This window comes from Vigna unguiculata, chromosome 11 (assembly GCF_004118075.2).
Source record: "Vigna unguiculata cultivar IT97K-499-35 chromosome 11, ASM411807v1, whole genome shotgun sequence".
In the NCBI taxonomy this organism is placed as follows: domain Eukaryota; kingdom Viridiplantae; phylum Streptophyta; class Magnoliopsida; order Fabales; family Fabaceae; genus Vigna; species Vigna unguiculata.
The window spans coordinates 32,578,887-32,597,161 of record NC_040289.1 but is presented as its reverse complement, the minus strand read 5'-3'; the positions used below and the strand labels follow the sequence as shown (position 1 = coordinate 32,597,161).

At 31.8% G+C, this 18,275-nt stretch overlaps 2 protein-coding genes across 3 annotated transcripts; one reads left to right on the top strand and one right to left on the bottom strand.

The window, feature by feature from the left end:
- Window positions 1-6,782: 6,782 nt before the first annotated feature.
- Window positions 6,783-7,910, top strand: LOC114170385. The gene is made up of 3 exons (XM_028055864.1): window positions 6,783-7,037; window positions 7,194-7,477; window positions 7,646-7,910. The coding sequence occupies exons 1-3, from the start codon at window positions 6,783-6,785 to the stop codon at window positions 7,908-7,910; spliced, it is 804 nt and encodes a 267-aa protein (XP_027911665.1).
- A 3,863-nt stretch (window positions 7,911-11,773) lies between these two features.
- Window positions 11,774-17,083, bottom strand: LOC114169818 (outer envelope protein 61). 2 transcript variants are annotated; one of them, XM_028055137.1, is made up of 12 exons: window positions 16,994-17,083; window positions 16,537-16,889; window positions 15,779-16,009; window positions 15,196-15,252; window positions 14,971-15,099; window positions 14,645-14,722; window positions 14,486-14,556; window positions 14,129-14,178; window positions 13,826-14,009; window positions 12,983-13,547; window positions 12,593-12,736; window positions 11,787-12,332 (listed from the first exon to the last, which is right to left on the bottom strand). In XM_028055137.1, exons 2-12 carry the CDS (start codon window positions 16,630-16,632, stop codon window positions 12,186-12,188), a joined length of 1,752 nt encoding a protein of 583 aa, XP_027910938.1. In that variant the 5' UTR covers window positions 16,633-16,889; window positions 16,994-17,083; the 3' UTR covers window positions 11,787-12,185. The 2 variants fall into 2 exon arrangements, with proteins under 2 accessions (XP_027910939.1, XP_027910938.1); XM_028055138.1 differs by lacking the exon at window positions 16,994-17,083 and having other exon boundaries at window positions 11,774-12,332; window positions 16,537-16,632.
- Window positions 17,084-18,275: the final 1,192 nt, after the last annotated feature.

The window sequence follows — 18,275 nt, the reverse complement described above, 5'->3', positions numbered from 1 at the left end:
ACATCAACCTACGTATAGCTTTCTCATAAGTAGTTAAAGAAAAAAAATGAAGACTTTGAGTTAAAATTAGTATATTTATAAATAATAAAATAATTTGGAAAGGTTATATAAGCAAACTGATTTATATATAAATTAAATTTTGTAAAGAAACTAATTTTATTTCTTTTATGTTAAAAGTGTATTATTATAGAGACTAATTGGTTTTCCTTTACATCTTTCTGAGTAGTCATATATAATTAATTTATGCATAAATTAGTTTCATTAACCAAGTTGAATAATGTGGACGTTATTGAAGTAAAATTGCTGATAAAAGAATTTTGATTAGTTTTTACATTAAATTATCTGGTAAAATTTTAGAATGATAATGGATCATGTCATAATATAATGTGTAAATAAATAATGCATCGCAATAATTTTTATCGGATTTACGTTGTCTAATATATTTTAATTAATTATGTTTTTCAAAATTTATAACTACATTAAAAGATATCTCTAAATAGTTTATACGTACAATACAAAATCGTTGAATATTTCATTCATAAAAAAATAGTACAGTTATTTAGTAAAAGTTAATGTCCCCTCGGTTAATTAAGTCCTTGATTTTGAATGATATCTATGTATTTTTTTTTTTTTTTGGTGGGAATCTTGCTACCTCATAAATAAAGAAGTTGGTTTAGACGATTTTAATCTTGAATTAACTACTTTACCCAAAAAAATGATGAACATTGTTTTTTCTTTTTATGTTTCAAGAGTTGTTACATACTTTAATGTTTTCACTTGAGATTAAATAGACTATAAACTAAAATAAATATTATTTACATTCTTTTTTTATTTTCAAACAAATTTTGTATTTTTTTTGTTTCTATAGTTTTTCTTTGATAGTAGTTTTAGTCTTTGCGATCAAATAACAATATCAAATTGTATTAGCATATTATTAACTAACATGTCACGTGATTAGTGAGTATATAACAACATTAATTAATTGGTAATACCATATTATTAACTAACATGTCACGTAATTACTAAGTATATGTATGATAATCATGTCTAACTTTTTTTTTTTTCTGAAACTATATTTTTAATCATCTATGTAGTATATAACAACATTAATTGGTAATACCATATTATTAACTAACTTGTCACGTAATTACTAAGTATATGTATGATAATCATGTGAATCTTTTTTCTGAAGCTATACTTTTAATCATCTACCTAGTCGGTGATGACATAAAGCTACTCAATGAAGAGATGCAGTTGTTTTTGTCTTTAATTTTAACTAGAAAAAAAAATTAAAAATAAAAAAATATTTTTACAAACTTTCAAAGGGTAAGCATAAAGAAAAATTTAATATAATATTATCAATACAAAATAAAATTCATTTTAATTTTCTTGTACTAGTAATTCAACACGTTTTAATAATTAGTAGTATTTGTTATATGAAATGAGATAGAACACTTTGTATTTATATTTTATAGTTCATAAAACAAAGAAAAACGAAAGAAGAAAAAAAAACTACCTGCTTGTATTAATCAAGCTTAAATATATATTTAATCCCTATTTTTTTTGTTTTTATTCAATTTGGTTTCCATTTTTGTTTTGTGTTCAATTAGATTTTCATTTTCGTCAAATTTTTGTTAATTTGGTCATTTTCACTAACGGTGCTTAAATAGTTGACATTTTTGAATAGTACATGTCACATGTCACCTCCTGGTTTTTTTTTGTTTTTTTAATTTTAAAAAATTGTCCATGTGTCAAGTCACAATTGTGCCACATGTCAATGTTAGTGTCACGTGTCAGTTTGTGGTTGTATTATTTCTTTTTTTTCAATTTAGTCCCGATATTTGTTATTTTTGTTCAATTCAGTCCCTATAGAGTATTTTAATGAAACAATTCATTTTTTTTAAGAATTTAGATTTCTTTGTAATCAAATGCTTAGTATGGATAGATAAATTAAAAAGCATTTTATTGAAGTATTTCAATTAGCTAAATTAGTAGAAATTCAAATACTCTCAAAATAGGTGGAATTTGAAATTCTTCTCACTCAATCTCACACTTTGAATTCTATGGTAGAATTGTCAATTTGGTCCAGTCCATAGGGCTTATCCCTGACTCATGTGGGCTAGGGTCAAAAAATTCCACAAGGCCAAAAAGCCCCACATTAAATAAGCCCACAAGGCCAAAAACTACATTAAAGCCCTATGTGTCAAGGCCAGCCCATATGCTTTCTTTTTAAATATAAAAGATATATATTTTTTAAAATATATTATTAAACTTTTTGACGACAGTCCAGATCGTCTTGGCCATCGACCCGACCTGACTCGACCATTATCCGGGATCGGGTGGGACTGGGTCTTCTAGTTGACCTTCTTAGATTGTCGAGACAGGTTGACCCGAAGACCAAGACGATCAGATTGACTTGATAATCCAAACGGGCTAGCCCGAGTAGATGACCCAAACACACCCGACAAGCCTGAACACCTTGATAGGCAAGGTAGGTCAGACGTAGGTCAGACGATCTAGACGGACCAGGCCGGCCCAACAACACAAAAGGGTCAGGCGAGTCTGATGACCTAGATGGGTTGAGCGGGCTCGACGAACCAAACGAGTCAAGTGAACCCGATGACCCAAACGAACTAGGCTTGCACGACAACACAAACGGGTCAGGCAGGCTTGATGACTTAAACAGGTTGAAAGGGCCCGACTACCCATAAAGGTCGGACAGGCCTGATGACCCATAAGGGTCGATCAGGCCCGACAACCCAAACGGTCAAGGCAGACTTGATGACCCAAACAGATCGGGCAGGATCAACAACCCACACGAGCCTTACAGGCCAGACAACCTAAAGATGTGTCATGCAAGCTCAACAACTCGTAGATGCCCGACCAGTCCAACAACCTAGAGGGGCCCGTTATCCCAACAAGTCTAATCGGCCCGACGACCTAGATAGGGTCGACTAGCCCGATGACCTAGATGTTCTCGACTTACCTGACGACCTACACAAGCCCAATCGGCTTAACAACCTAGACGGGCCCGACCTACCCGATGACTTGGGTGGTACCGATCGACCCTACAACCTATTCGGGTTAGGCTGACCTAACGACACAGACTAGCCAAGTGGACCCGACGACCTAATGGGGCCAAGTCACGCCAATAACCCAGGCAGGTTATGCCAGGCCAGGTCGACGAACTTTACGAGCACGACAGGCTCGTACATATCGTTGTGCTGGTCAAGCCTGTATGGATCGTCGGGTCAACTCAGCCGTCTGGATTTCCCGACTGGCACGACCCGACACGTCTGGATCATCGGGTAGGACCAAGCCAACTGGGTAGTCAGGTTGTTCCGACCCATCTGAGTCATTAGTCTGTTTTCAAATTTATCATGAACTCAAAACATAATTAAGCCTAAAATAAATATTATTAAAATGAAATTTTATTTTACAAGTGTCAACACACAATTTCGTCTAACATAATAAAAAAATATAATAATAAAAAAATAATGAATAAACAAATAAAAAAATAAAAGTAAGTAAGTTTTTTTCTTTGAAATTTTTTCTTTTTCTAAATGATAATAATAATAATAATAAATAAAAAGAAAAAGACCGCTTTAATCTTTTATGTATTTTCTTTTGATGCTTTAGCCCAAAATACTCTATCCACCCACACCACTTTTTCTTGCAGCTAATGATAGCCCAAAATTTAATATTCTCACCCCGGCTCTAGGATTTGTTGTTTTTGCTTCAGATCAAGAAGTTAATTTAATAATTAGAAACAGAATATGTTCTAATATTTAGAGTAATTTACTCCGATTTTATGACACCTCTCTTCCAAATAAAGGAAGTAGTAATATGATTCTAAGCAATATCTCTTACTATTTAGAATTAATTAGAATCAATTTTCTTGATCACGTTTGATTTTGTGCTCTGATTTCTTCTATGATTTGATTCCCATAATGTCATAATATTAAGACCAATTCTTGCCTTTTAAATTTCTTTGTAGTAAAGACTAACTTTATTACGAGAGATTACATTAGATTTATAATTTTGTGTCAAGCAAAAGAATAAGGACAATTTTTGTTCCCTCGGGATTTTAGAGACCTCTCTCTTACCCTAAGCACACAATCTCTATTAACCCTCACATATAAAAAACCCACTCACCTTTGATCACCACCCCCATATGCTTCTTAGTGTTCCAACGCAACTATTGTAAATCCAATCTCTCGTTCAGGTTCACAAATTTTAAGAGTTAAATATGTTTTTGGTCCCTTAACTTTCAGTGAATTTTGGAATTAGTCCATTCCGAAACTTTGGACCAATTTAGTCCTTCATCTTTCGAAATACGTGAATTTAGTCCTTTTAATCAAATTTTGTTAGGTTTATTTGATGTTTCGTACGTATTTTAGAATTGTATTTTGAGTTGTTTATACTGTTTGACACATTTTTGCTTTAATGTTAAGTCAAATACTATTATGAAATGCGTTTGAAATGTCAAATAAACTTAACAAAATTTGATTAAAAGGACTAAATACACGTATTTCGAAAGATGAAGGACTAAATTGGTCCAAAATTTTGAAATGGACTAATTCCAAAATTCATTAAAAGTTAAGGTACCAAAAACATATTTAACCCTAAATATGTGATTGGATTCCCATAATGTGATAATATTAATACCAATTCTTGCCTTTTAAATTTATTTGTAATCAAGACTCAGTTTATTACAAAAGATTACATTAGATTTATAATGTTGTGTATATAAACCCATCAAGCAAAAGAATAAGGACAATTTTTGTTCCCTCAGGATTCTAGAGACCTCTCTCTTACCCTAAGCACACAATCTCTATTAACCCTCGCATATAAAAAACACACTCACCTTCGATCACCACCCACACATGCTTCTTGGTGTTCTAACGCAACTATTGTAAATCAAATCTCTCGTTCAGGTTCACAAATTTTAACTCTTGTTGTGTTATGCAGTCTTTGTTGAGATTTGGTTATGATCTTTGTTGAAGTCGATGTTTTCATCATTTCTTCTTGGTGTGGAAAAAGCATTACTGTCATGTATTTTGGGATTCATTAGTTATGAATAACGGAGAGATCTCATGTTTTAACATTTTATGAATATGTTGTGCCATGTTTTTCATATTAAGTTTTTAAAAAAAATTATTTAACACTTTACAAATAATAAAATAATATGTTTAACCCTAAACGTTATTTCCTAATCTTTCATTTATTCATTTATATATTTATTTTCCTAATATTTTCATAAATTATGGATATATAATAGTCACGTTTTTTTGGGTATCATATCTTATTTCAAAAGTTTTTCTTTAAAGAAAATAATAATAAATAAATAATTTAAATACCCTTTTAACTTTTAAAATGTATAGTGCTCGTGTGACCGCTCGCGTCGTCTTAGTACTAAATACCTTCGCTCTTCTATAAAATTACTAAAAAAATACAAAATTTTCAAATATAAAAAAAGGCTATATCAACTTCTTTGAACAAATTGTTTTCAAAAAGTTTTTTCATAAAGAACTATGTGACCCTGATTCTCCATTATGAATTCCATTATGAATGGAGATACGTAGGAGCAAGGAGTAATTCTTGTCGGGACCAAAAAACAAAAATCTTTTTTTGTTTCTTTTGAATTTTCTCATTTTATTATTTTGGAAAATAAACATTTAAAGGAGACGACATCCATTTGTATTTTAATTAAAGGTACTATCTTAGGACGGGCGTTGTAGGGAACTAACACCTTCCCTGCACATAAGCAACTCTCGTACCCAAACTCTGTTTTTGTAGACCTTGTTTTGTTTACGATTTTCCATAGTTTCCTATAATAACTATGGTGGCGACTCCAAACCTCTTTTTTTTTAATATTTTATTTTTGGTTTGTCATCCCGTCGCGATTTCGGTTGTGACAGATGACAACTTCATTGGGGAATTTAGAAAGTTAGACCATTTAATTAAATATATAAAATTGATGTGGTTGTTTCAATTTGTTTTCTTTTCTTTTTCACTCCTCTTTTCTTCTTATATTTATTTATTTTATTTTATTTTACTTTATGTTATTTTAGTTTTACTTTTTTTTCACTTATTATTATTATTATTGTATATATTTTTGTTCATTTTGGATGATTGAAATTTTTTGTTCATATTGCTTTATTTTTATGCTTGAGTTTTGAATCCTAGGATAGATGACATTGTTATATATATATATTTGCCTTTTTTTTCTTCTTCTGTTTGTTTGCAAGAAGGGGTTGGAGTATGCATTATCCTCCCTTCACACACATTGTGTGCATGACATGAGTGGGGCCCTATACCCGGGTCTGAGTAACTTTATAAGTAGAGGAGATTGTGTAGCAGTGCCACGGTGGATGTACTTCCCAAGTGGTCATTGTGAGAACCCCAGCTAGAGTTTGTTTGCTTCATTGACACTCTAACCTATTGTTGTTTACCAAATATTGTGGGAAATGCCATGAAGTGGGCTATAGCTCTAGTAATCTTGATATTTAGGTATTAGGAAACCATCTCGGTGAGTGCATGTATTTTACCTTAGATCCATTAGGCGCCAAACCTTTATTAAGGCACAAAAGGAGATACACGTCTTTTTATTCCTCGGGTTTTTTTTCTCCTCTTGATTTTGAATTAATAATAAAATCATGCACGACATATTATTGCATCCATGCATTTATGTTTTGCCATGTCATATCATCATGTTTATTTAATTTTAGGTCTGAAATTATAAAGTTGTGATTAAGTTTAAAAAGAAAAGACAAATTAACATGGAATTTGGAGTCGGGGGACAGTTAGGTTTTGTTTCTTTGAAGAAAAAGTTATCCATTAAGGTTGCAGAAAGCAATTTGAGTGATTTAAGAGAGTTAGCTAGAAGAATGAAGACTATATCAAGGAATACTTTCAAGAGGAAATATGGGAATTTATTAGGTTTTGCTGAAAGTGGAAGCTCAAGCTGTAACAATCACAGCTTTGACCTAATACTACGACCCACCGTTAAGATGTTTCACCTTCCAAGATTTTCAGTTTGTACCCACAAAAGAAGAATTTGAGCATATTTTGGGATTGTCAGTGAAGGGCATGGTTCCCTACAAATACTCAAGTCAACATACCTCAATTGTTACATTAGCAGGAATCTTAAAAGTGCACCCTGCTGAGCTAGAAAGTAAAATGATTACCAGGGCAATTCGAAAGGCATCTCTCAGGGGTATTTGGAGTGGTATTTGCGGCAATTGGCTGAAGAAGGGTTTGGAGAAACATTCATGGACGTGTTAGCTCTCACACTCTACGGAGTCATGCTTTTCCCTAACATGGAGAATATCGTTGACTACACTGCCATTAATGTGTTTGTGGCTTACAAAAATCATTCAGAAAGCCCAGTTAATGCAATTTTCGCTGATGTGTACGAAAGTCTAAACCTTTGCTATGAGCTCAAGAAGAAGATGTTATGTTGTCTACCTGTATTGTACGTGTAGTTCATCTCATGAATTAATAAGGGTATTTCAAATGTTGAAGGTCCAGTTAAAGAAGTTTTATTAAACAAGCCAGAAATTAAAGGGGCAAAGGATTAAGCTCAGTTTTGTGCAAGTTTGAATAAGGGAAAGATCAGATGGTGCCTTCCTTGGCAATTTAGGTCACGTATCATTTCATGTGAAAATTTTCCTAATGTGCCTCTCAAAGGCACAAGGAGTTGTATAAATTATACTCTTGTGCTAGCTCAACAACAATATGGGTATCCCATTCGAGGCGCTCCAAATCCAGGAGCTTTGGTGCCCATATGGACTCATTATAAGGAAGGAGATCTTGCTGATTATGAAGTATTTCATGACAGTGAAGTCACCAACAATGGAGATCTTGCACACTTAACATTCCTTGTTGACACAGAGCCCATATCTTAGAAGCAAGCAATAGATATACAATAGTAGAAAAAACATGGTGGAGGAATTAAAAGCTATTGAGAAAAACAGAACGTGGAAGTTGGTGGATCTGCCAAAGCATAAAAGCCCCATTAATGTAAGGTGGATTTTCAAGATCAAGTGCAGAGCAGATGGCACAATTGCCAAATACAAGGCAAGGTTGATAGCAAAGGGGTTCTTGCAAAAACATGGGATTGATTTTACTAAGGTCTATGCACCAGTAGCACGCATGGAGACCATAAGGCTTTTGCTTTCCATAGCTAGCTGAAAGAATTGGAAAATATGTCAATTGGATGTCAAGTCAGCGTTCTTGAATGGCCACTAGAAGAGGAAGTTTATGTTAAACAACCACCTGGTTTTAGGGTTAGTGTAGCAGAACAGAAGGCCTATAGTCTGCAAAAAGGCATTATATGGCCTTAGACAGGCACCCCGAGCCTGAAATAAGTGCATTGATTCATTCGTGATGGCACAAGACTTTCACAAATGCAGTGTTTTATTTGGAGTTTATGTGAAGTTAAACTCACAGCAAAAACTACTCTTAGTGTGTGTCTACGTAGATGATTTAATGGTAATTGGTGATGAAGAGGCTGAGATTGAACGTTTCAAGGAGAACAAGATTCAGTTGATTCACTGCAATACAGAAGAGCAAATTGCAAACATCTTTACAAAACCTCTGAGACAACATAGATTTGAAAAGCTTAGAAATATGCTAGGCCTAAAACAGTTAGATAATTTGGATTAAGGAGGAGTGTTGTTGTATAATCCAAATATTGTTATGTAACTAACTGTATAATGTAGTTAGTAGTTTCTTTCTGTTGTTTTGTATTCTGTATATAACTCTTATACAAATACTTTCATAATAATGTTGATGAGAATACGTCTCAATTCTCTCAATCCTCTTTTGCCTTTCTATTTCCTTACACTCTCTATATTTTGTCACCAACATACTTATATAATAATGGTCCACTCAGTCATAACAATGGTCCCTTATTGGTTGTTAGTATTCTAATGGTTTGGCTTGCAATGCTTCTAACTCTCCATCTAGTGATGTTGCAACTGACAACTCACAAAATGTTCTCTCTAAGAGTGTTTGATTTGTGTACAATATTATAATTTTGCATACAATTTTACAATTTTGCGTACAATATTATAATTTTGTACAAAATAGTATATAATTTATTTAATATTTGAAGGGTGTATTTCCTATAATACAAGTATTTAGAATGGTAGATTATGGTTATAAGTTAACCTGAGTTTTAAATAGGGAGATGAAGATTTGATTAGATCAAACCTATGGTGATGACGAAAAAGACAATATTCTTGTTATCCCACCCCTAGAAGAGGAGAATGTTCTCATTAATGTCCTTGATGAAGGAAATTTCAGTTTTTGAGCGATATAATACTTTATTCATGCAATAAATACTATCACTTGAACATTGGTCTAGCAACAACCATGTATATGCAAAACAATAAAGTTATGCATATTGTTACATCAATTCAAAGTTATGAATATTGTTAAATCAATTCAACTAATTTTACTTATTGCAACATGTTCTAACATTAATTTCCACCTTTTTTATAATCAAAACTACAATTTCATCATTATTTTAGAATATGGTCTATCCCGTTTATTCCACAATAAATCAACACAATTCAATAACTAGTTCAAAGTTAGCGTTCAACTTACAAGTTTAACCCATCCTAACAAAAACACAAATAATTTGATTGTAATTCAACCAACTATTATTATCTAATAATTACTCACATTCAAAGACATATCACCTCTCACCTAAAGAAATAACTAAGAAATTTTAAATTACCTAACTACGTTACTTAACCAAACAAAGCGATGATAACGATATTAGACCTATCAAAATAAAGCATTCTCAAATAGTAAAACCTATGAATATTATGATGTATGTGCATATACTAAACCAAAAAAAAGTATAAAAGATTTAATAGAACATAAATTTATCCTAAAATAAGATTTGATTGAATAAGATAGGAACATGTATGTGCTTTAAAAAAAAAGAGTAAAAAAATATTTGCATTGGAGAGAATATAGGACAAAATGAGTTTAAAGATATAATATTTTGAAAATGAATAACTAAGTAATTTAAATTGTAATTTACACACTTAAACATAACTTAAAATTTTATTCCGTATTTATTTTAAATTATTTAAATAAATAAAAAATGGTCTCATAAATATAAATTATAAATTCTAAGAAAAATATTATTATTATTACTATTATTATTAACAAATAGAAATAGTATATATATATATAATTACTTTATTTATATTAAATCATAAATATAAATATTTTGTATTGTTTTAGTTATAGCAATTAATAATTTTTAGTGGTAAATAACGGTAAGAATTGAGAAAAACAATTAAAAAATATCATAAATTTAAAATTATAAATATTTTTGTAATGTTAAGATATTCATACATACTTACAAAATATTTAATTAAAGAAAGTCTAGTTAAAAAAAAAACGTGTAATTCAATATAAATAAATGTTTTTTTATCTAAAATTTTTATTAGTAAGATAAATACATAATAGTTTTAAATGCTACGATTTAAATCATAAAATTGTAAGATCATATGATTTTACATCGTACTTACAAGTTAGATTTTACGTATAATCATATGATTTTACATCGTACTTACAATATGATTTTACAGTAATACAGTAATATCATAAAATCATCATACAAAATCGTATAAATTTATGTTTTCTTAAAATTTCTTGTTACATCGCCTCCTCGCCTTGAATTAAATCTAAATAAAACTGAGTACACATTTATATATTAATTTAATTCACACAAAAAAAAAATACAAAAACATTAATGACTTGAAAAATACTGTTATACAATGGTTTGGGGGTGCTTTTACTCATTAGTATTCTAATGATTTTACTTATTAGTATTCTAATGACAACGTCACAAAATGTCCATGTTTAGATTTGTGCACAATATTATAATTTTATATATAATTTTATTATAATTTTACATATAATTTTATAATTTTAAATGGAAAGATAAATTTTTGGTTAGATCAAATCTAAGATGATGATTAAAAAGACGATGTTCTTGTTATTCCACCTCTAAAGAAATAAGGTACGGAAAAAGTGAAGAATTTTATAAAATTAAGTTTAATTAAATATTGACAAGAAAATAATTTTATTTTTCATAAAAATATGTTTGGTGATATATAATATATTTCTATAAGAAGTAAAATCTATAATTATACGAATTCTTCGTATAAAATTACTGGGAGAATGTTTTTATAAGTGAATGCACGTGAAGAAACAGGATAATTTTTAAAAATGAAATATTTATCATTTATACCTAAATTAATATATTCCAATGAAGTTTAAGAAATTATCGGATTTAGATGATTTTTTTATTTTTTTTATGTATGACATGAATAAAGTTTTGTATTTTTTGTGTCAAAGTTAGTCAATTTAATTAAAATAGAATATAGATGGTATTATGCATGGTATTAGGTAGGACCTGAGATGATTCGAGATAATCATGATAATTTTTTTCAAGACTTTTCAAGATATAATACCTGGGATGATATCTTTCGAGATAATCATGATAATTCTTTTTTTTTTCAAGACTTCTCAAGATATATTGGGTGTTGAAACTGCTCTTTCACAAAAAGGTTTTATCTAGAAAGTACATATAACCATGAATAAGAATCAGTGACAATAAATAATTGATAAGCAAACGTGAGAACATAGCATGGCAGCCACACACATGACCAGAAAACTAAAAACAGTAAAAATGAGTGAAATCGCATGGGACAAAATAATGACCAGATAAAACATAAACAGATTTCTGACAGGGGTAAAACTATATCCTCTAATTAGTAGTTCCATAGATTTGAGTGAGCATAACATAATTAAGGAATTGTGTACATTTTACAAATAATCTTAACAAATCAAACGCTACAGTAGGATACCAAAATGATAAAAGGTTACCAATTTATTGGATGATAGGGTTCCTCCCAGTGCTAAATGGCAAACAACTCAAAAGCTAATATATTACAAAAAAAAAGTCAGTCACATTCTCAATTTGGACACATCTGATGAGATGCCAATTTGGCACTGCTTTCCAGGTAACTAATGTATGTCCCTTCCTCTCTCCATTGTCTCTTGGCTGATAATTCATTCAATCATGTCATCACACAAGAAGATTATGGTTGAGTTTGAATGCCTAGGTTATCTCATAATGTTATACCCTTACTCTAGCCACCAATGAAGCCTAACCGGTGAAGAATGATAGCCAAAATGAGCATGCATATTGCAAAGATCATGCCAGGCTTCCCTAGCAGCCAGTTCTTTGTCTTTTTTGCAGATTCAACTCCTCTTTGAATCCTGTCTGCCCAAAGCATCTACAAAGACAAAGTGAAAAGGTTCATCTTATTACTAAAACAAGTCTACAACCAACCAACCTAAGCTTATCTAAACCCTATACTGTGTTTTTTCAATTAACCAAGGATCTCACTTTCACTTGCATTATAAATTATAATTGCCACAAGTCTATTTTACCGTCCTCATCTTAGGTACACAATTTTTTTATGAATGCAAACTAAATTTTATTGATGAATGCCAGACTACATGAATATAGTGTAGAGTTTGGGCTTGAAGATACCATTTTATCCAAGCTCTCTGGTGACATGGATGAGACGGCTTTCTGAGCTCTTGCTGCCTCTTCTGGTGAAAGCTTAACACCAAATTGTTCACCCATGTTTGCCATCATTTCTGGGCTCATATTTTTAATCATGGATGTGAACATCTGCCAAAACAACATTAAACTTTTGTAAGAGAATATATACTTAATACTGAAGACAAGAATGTTTCTAGATGGAGAATCTGTAGTACTTGTCAAAAGAAAACACAAAATGACCATGCGAAAAGTCAGGAATTACTCGCAGTAACATGAGTAATAAAGAGAGAAACTTGATTCCATTTAAAGTCCAGACAGGTATGTAAAAGAAAGCTAGTAATCATTTTATATACATAACCAGTAACGGAAACATACCTGCCGCATGGCTGGATCTTTCATCTGGTTTCTCATCTGTTCTTGTAGATCAGTACTCGAGGAAGGAAAGTTTGACTGAGAACCACTTCTCATATTTGAAAACACATTATGAGAAGAACTTGATTCCCCATAATTAGTAGTTTCATTAGTACTTGATGATGGCATGTTCGACTGATAAACATTTCTTTGGATCTCATCTACTGCTGCTGCTGATGGAATAGATTCCTTCCCTTTCAGTGATGATGCCATTTCAAACATCTTCTTGAGGTCATCAGCTGGCATTTTACTTATCATATCACTTGCTGCTTTAAACATGTCAGGTGTGACATTGGGAGGCATTGATCCCGGGTTGAAAGAAGAATCAGGGGGACCTCCTCTAAAGAATTGGTTGTCCCCTTGAAATGAAGAAGCCATGTCAAGCATTTTTTGCAGTTCATCAGGTGACATCTTACTAATTACATCAGAGGTGGTTTTGATCATATCTGGGGACACATCTTTGAATTGTCCAGCATTCAAAGAAGCCAATGTGGCAGGATTCGTGTTTTGAATGAAGTTCTGGAATGACCTATAAACATTTTCACCAAAACAAAACACAACATGCTTAGGTCCTGTTTGGTTAATTTTTTCCATAAACATATATAAGAAAAGAAAATAAGAAAGAAAACAGAAATTTCTCCATTAACAAAAATTAGTTTATATGAAGTTAAAACTCATATTGAATATGTATAAAAACGTCCATAAATTAGCTTATAGAGAAGTTTATTGCATTATTTTTCCTATAAATGCTTAGGGAGAAATTTTTCTAGACAGACCATTTACAACTTTTACAAAAATGCTAACTACCTGACAGCTTCAGGATCTTTTCTCAATGCATCTAAACTGTCTGCATTTGATGTGGAATTTCCATTGTTAACTGTACTTGTACTCTTAGTGGTGTCACCAGATTTTTTTTGAACCACTGTTTGTTCCAAAGAGCTTTTAGGAGGTACATCCTCGACTTCTTCGGTTATTTCTTCGATTACTAGTCCTACAAGCATGATGCAAACAAAGTTAACTTAACTATGACATTTATTACAACCACAAAGCTGATAGGGTTAAGGCAAAGTGAAAGGTAAACTAGAAAAAAAAATTTGGGGGCACACATACCGCTAGTCGATTGCTCACCACCTCCCATTGTCAATTTTTCCTTGGTATCCCTGAAATAAGCACTTTATATCAGCTTACTTCTAACATATTAATTCTTTTATTATAGATTACACATGATTCAATTGAAAAAACATGAAAGTGAACATATAACAGATATACTTAATTCAGTATATAATCCAATATTTACATTGAATTATAGTTAGAAATTGAAGAAAAATTACTCATAATCTATAAATCATAATTAGAGACTCGTAAATTACATCAGTAGATGTATCATACATATATTTAATAAGCAAATCAATAAATACTTCTGTTTATAAAAAAGGTGCAAGTATGTGGAAGGAAGTAGCATCACACCGTAAAAGCTCTGTAACTGTATCATCATCAGGGGACACTTCATGCGCCTTGCTCAGATCAGAAACAGCATCCTAAGAAAACAGGAATGGTACTAAATATAACTGAAATAAAATGTCAATTTTGATGTAAAAAAGTTAATTGAGTCACAACAAAGCTCACATTTAGTCGACCTAGTTCCTTATATGCTTGACCTCTTCGATAAAGAGCCTTAAGATTCTTCGCATCATATGCCAAAACCTACCATAGTTAAAGCACATTAATAGACTTCTACGATGAAACAGCCAATTTCCAAATAGCCAATTAGAATCAAGACTATATTTGCATTATTACAGAAGAAAAATAGTATGGTGAAATAATTTCTTTCTTTCCTATTTCTAAGCCAAAGAATTTCCACATAATTCCCACTACTTCAATATTGAAGTTGGCTATTACAGTTTACGATTAACATCATATTTCAATGGCAAAAGAAAAGGAATTACAAATACCTCAGAACCTTCTTTTATGCACTCATTATACTGCCTTGTCTTCAAGTAACAGGACATCAAGTTGAGAGAACATGCCAAAAGAAGCTTTCTACTTTGAAAAGATGGAATCTCTTTGATGTTTTCTTTAGCCTATAATATTAAAAATTAAATTAATGTAATGGAATAAAAAAATGATAATTTAGTCCCATGTTTCAATTCTAAAGTGGCCACAGAAAGTTTACTTACAAGCATATACTTCTTCAAAGCTTCACTGAACTTTCCTTGACTATGAAGTTCATTGCCCTGAAAGATTTAATTTTGGTTCATCAAGGCACACGACAGATATTTACAGAAACTAAAAATTTGTAATATGTTGTCAGGGTAGTAGATAGTGCATATTCGTGTCTATAACTATTATGCAATGACGGCATGTATATTTTCTGATTAGAACATTCCATTGAACAAAATAATTATCTAAATGTAATTTCATTTATGTATCTTTCTCAATGGATCAATACTTCTGGAAAAGCATTTTCCTCATTGTATGATAATTTGGTTTTTCAGCGAATTATTTTAGGTTTCAAGGAGTAACACACTGCCACATTGTCATAGTAGTATGCATCCAACAGAAAGAATCGAATGTGCCTGTTATCAACTCTTTCATACTCCTAAACTGTCGTCCTTTTTTTCCTAAAACATCGATTCATCTCATTGTCGCATTTCATGCATAACTAATCAATATATAAGATAAAAGAAAAAAAAATTCCAGTGGTTTACGGTTCATGTTTTACAAAGACACTACCAGTTAAAGTTCTCACTAACAACTGACCTGCTTCTTCAACATCTCAGCTGCACTCAACTGATATTTGATCTGGGCATCAACCCGGGATCGCATCGCTGCCACTTCATCAGGGGACGCATTGGCCATCTTCTCACCAATCTCAGCCATTTCTTCCGGGCGAGTATGCTTTAACTGCTCAGCAGCAAGTTTAAAGTCCTCAGAACTCATGTTCTTCATGCTCTCCGAGGCCATCCTCATCAGCTCTGGATTAGACATCATCTGCAATTCCAAGTAACATTGCACAACACCACAATTAACATTGATCCTATATACAAACCTCGGCATCAAAACCCAAGACATGTTCCTTCACATAAACCAAAAACACTTATCCTAAATACTAGCATTCCATAACCTAACATTCAAATTTAAATTCCACAAAACACAGACATTAAAAAAAGGGTTTAACATAGCCAAACCATAATTATAAAAAGTTTAGATTGAGAGCTTCTTCAACAAAAACCACCTATTTTTGCCCATTTTGTACCCTCCGAAAAGGGCATCATAGAGGGATGAATTCATAACGAATTAGAGTTAATTCTGACATGGATTTAAAAAAAAAATCCCCTGGCAGCAATTGTGGCCGCATCAATAAAACTATTTTGCGAAATCAACGATCGCGACGAAACTGCAAATGCCACAGCAATTTAAAAACCTGATTCTGACATTGCACCTCGGAGCCTAAGAAATAATGCGACAAACCCACAAATACAATTGCATGGAAGAGTAGAGAAGGATAAAAGACATACCTGTTGTTGGATCCGAGCCAACTCAGCAGGTGACATGCGACTCATATGCTCCTGAGCGATTCTTATCAAATCGGGATCCATCATACCGTTGAACATTCTCGATACCCAATTCGAATCTGAGCAACCCCAGCACGTAAAAAACGAAACTTGAGACAATTCTCGATGATGGGGGAAGGGAAGAGGTGCGTAGCTTTTGTTCTTTGGAATGGAACAAACCTTGAAAAGGTTAATGAACGTTTTACCAGTTATGTTTGTTTTGGGAAACTTGAAGAGAAGGTGTTGTGTTGGGTAAAATTGAGGAAGAGGGAATTGGAAAGAAAAAGGGTCCGATTTGGAGGAGCCGCCTACCAAATCTGAAAAGAGGAAAGACAAAATAAAATAGGAATTAAACAGGAAAGAGAGAACCAACCGAACAGACAAGACTCGAATATGCGTAAAGATGGTCAATTGATATTACTCTCTTGTCCTTTCCACGTTTTTGTGATCTTAAATTTCTTCTTCTTCTACTCACTGCTACGGTTTTTGCTTTCTTAATTATAGAACACAAATGCAGTTTTGTCCCTGTTCTGTAATTGGAGCGGGATGACTATTTATTTACCACCAGATAAGATGGATTATGATATCTTATTTTGAATAATCTTTTCATATATTTAAAAGATATAACTAATTTATCCTCTATTATTTGTATTATTGTGTTGATCCATTGTAACTTTTGTTTGCTAAAAGAAATTTGTTATCGGTGGTTATTGTACCTTTAAATTTTCTGTATTTAAAAATATCTATAAATTGTTGTAACAAATTTTGTTATCCCTAAATATAACTATTTAATATTATGTATACATTATTTCAATTTTATAATCTATATGTTAAAAATAGGGTTTAATTACTAATATAATTATCATTTTAGCGATGGTGTGTCAAATTGATTTTTACTTTTAAAATAATGTCAATTTGATCTTTAAATTTGTTAATTTGCATCAATAAGTTTATCCCGTTAGTTTTTCATAAATGACGTTAAGAGTGTGCTGATATGGCAATAGATAAGAGATATGTGTAAAAAAATATAATTATACCGTGTAAATGTGATTGTTTACATGTTAAGGTTTTCCTTTTAATGGAGAAGATTGAAGTTTTGTCCTAATGAGTGATTTGGGGTTTGTGTTATCTTCTTATTTTTCGCAGTATTAGTTGATAAAGTCTGCAATGTCTTGCAATCAGGGTTGTTCATGTTCTTTGTGGGGTATACAAAACCATATATGGTTGGTATAGGGGCCTTGGTGGAACACCAGTTTGTCATTGTGGGAAGGTTACAATGTTGAAAGTGGCTAAAATTGTTAAAAATGATGGAAAACAGATTTGGAGTCCCCAACAACAAGGTTTAATTTATGATTTTAATTTTGATTGGACCTATATATATTTTTTCTTTTGACAATGAGTGTTTTCGGTTAAATGTTTGTTTTTGTTGGAGTTTGTAAACAACAAATTGGTGGAAATGAAGAATTTAAAAGGTGCAATTATTTCAAATGATATAAGGAAGATAATAAGGATGAAAGGATGTTAATATTGGTAGACAAAAGATACAAATCTATAATCTCGAAAAATCTCTTATGATTTTTAACAAATGGATTAACTTGTTAATATGGATGATATGTTTTTATGGGTTTGATTAACATAATCCTTGTTTGTAAGTTGTTTACAATTCCATGAAGTGTTGTAAAAGTGACATGTGTTGTCATTAG

Bases quoted from the DNA above. Each gene is read 5' to 3' on its own strand.
- LOC114170385 (XM_028055864.1), top strand. From the start codon at position 6,783: ATGGAATTTGGAGTCGGGGGACAGTTAGGTTTTGTTTCTTTGAAGAAA. The intron at 7,038-7,193 runs GTTTGTACCCAC...AATGATTACCAG, and splicing joins TTCACCTTCCAAGATTTTCA to GGCAATTCGAAAGGCATCTC. The intron at 7,478-7,645 runs GTACGTGTAGTT...TTGGCAATTTAG, and splicing joins TTATGTTGTCTACCTGTATT to GTCACGTATCATTTCATGTG.
- LOC114169818 (XM_028055137.1), bottom strand. From the start codon at position 16,632: ATGTTCAACGGTATGATGGATCCCGATTTGATAAGAATCGCTCAGGAG. The intron at 14,179-14,485 runs GTGTGATGCTAC...TGCTTATTTCAG, and splicing joins ACAGTTACAGAGCTTTTACG to GGATACCAAGGAAAAATTGA. The intron at 14,010-14,128 runs GTATGTGTGCCC...TCATGCTTGTAG, and splicing joins TGGTGAGCAATCGACTAGCG to GACTAGTAATCGAAGAAATA.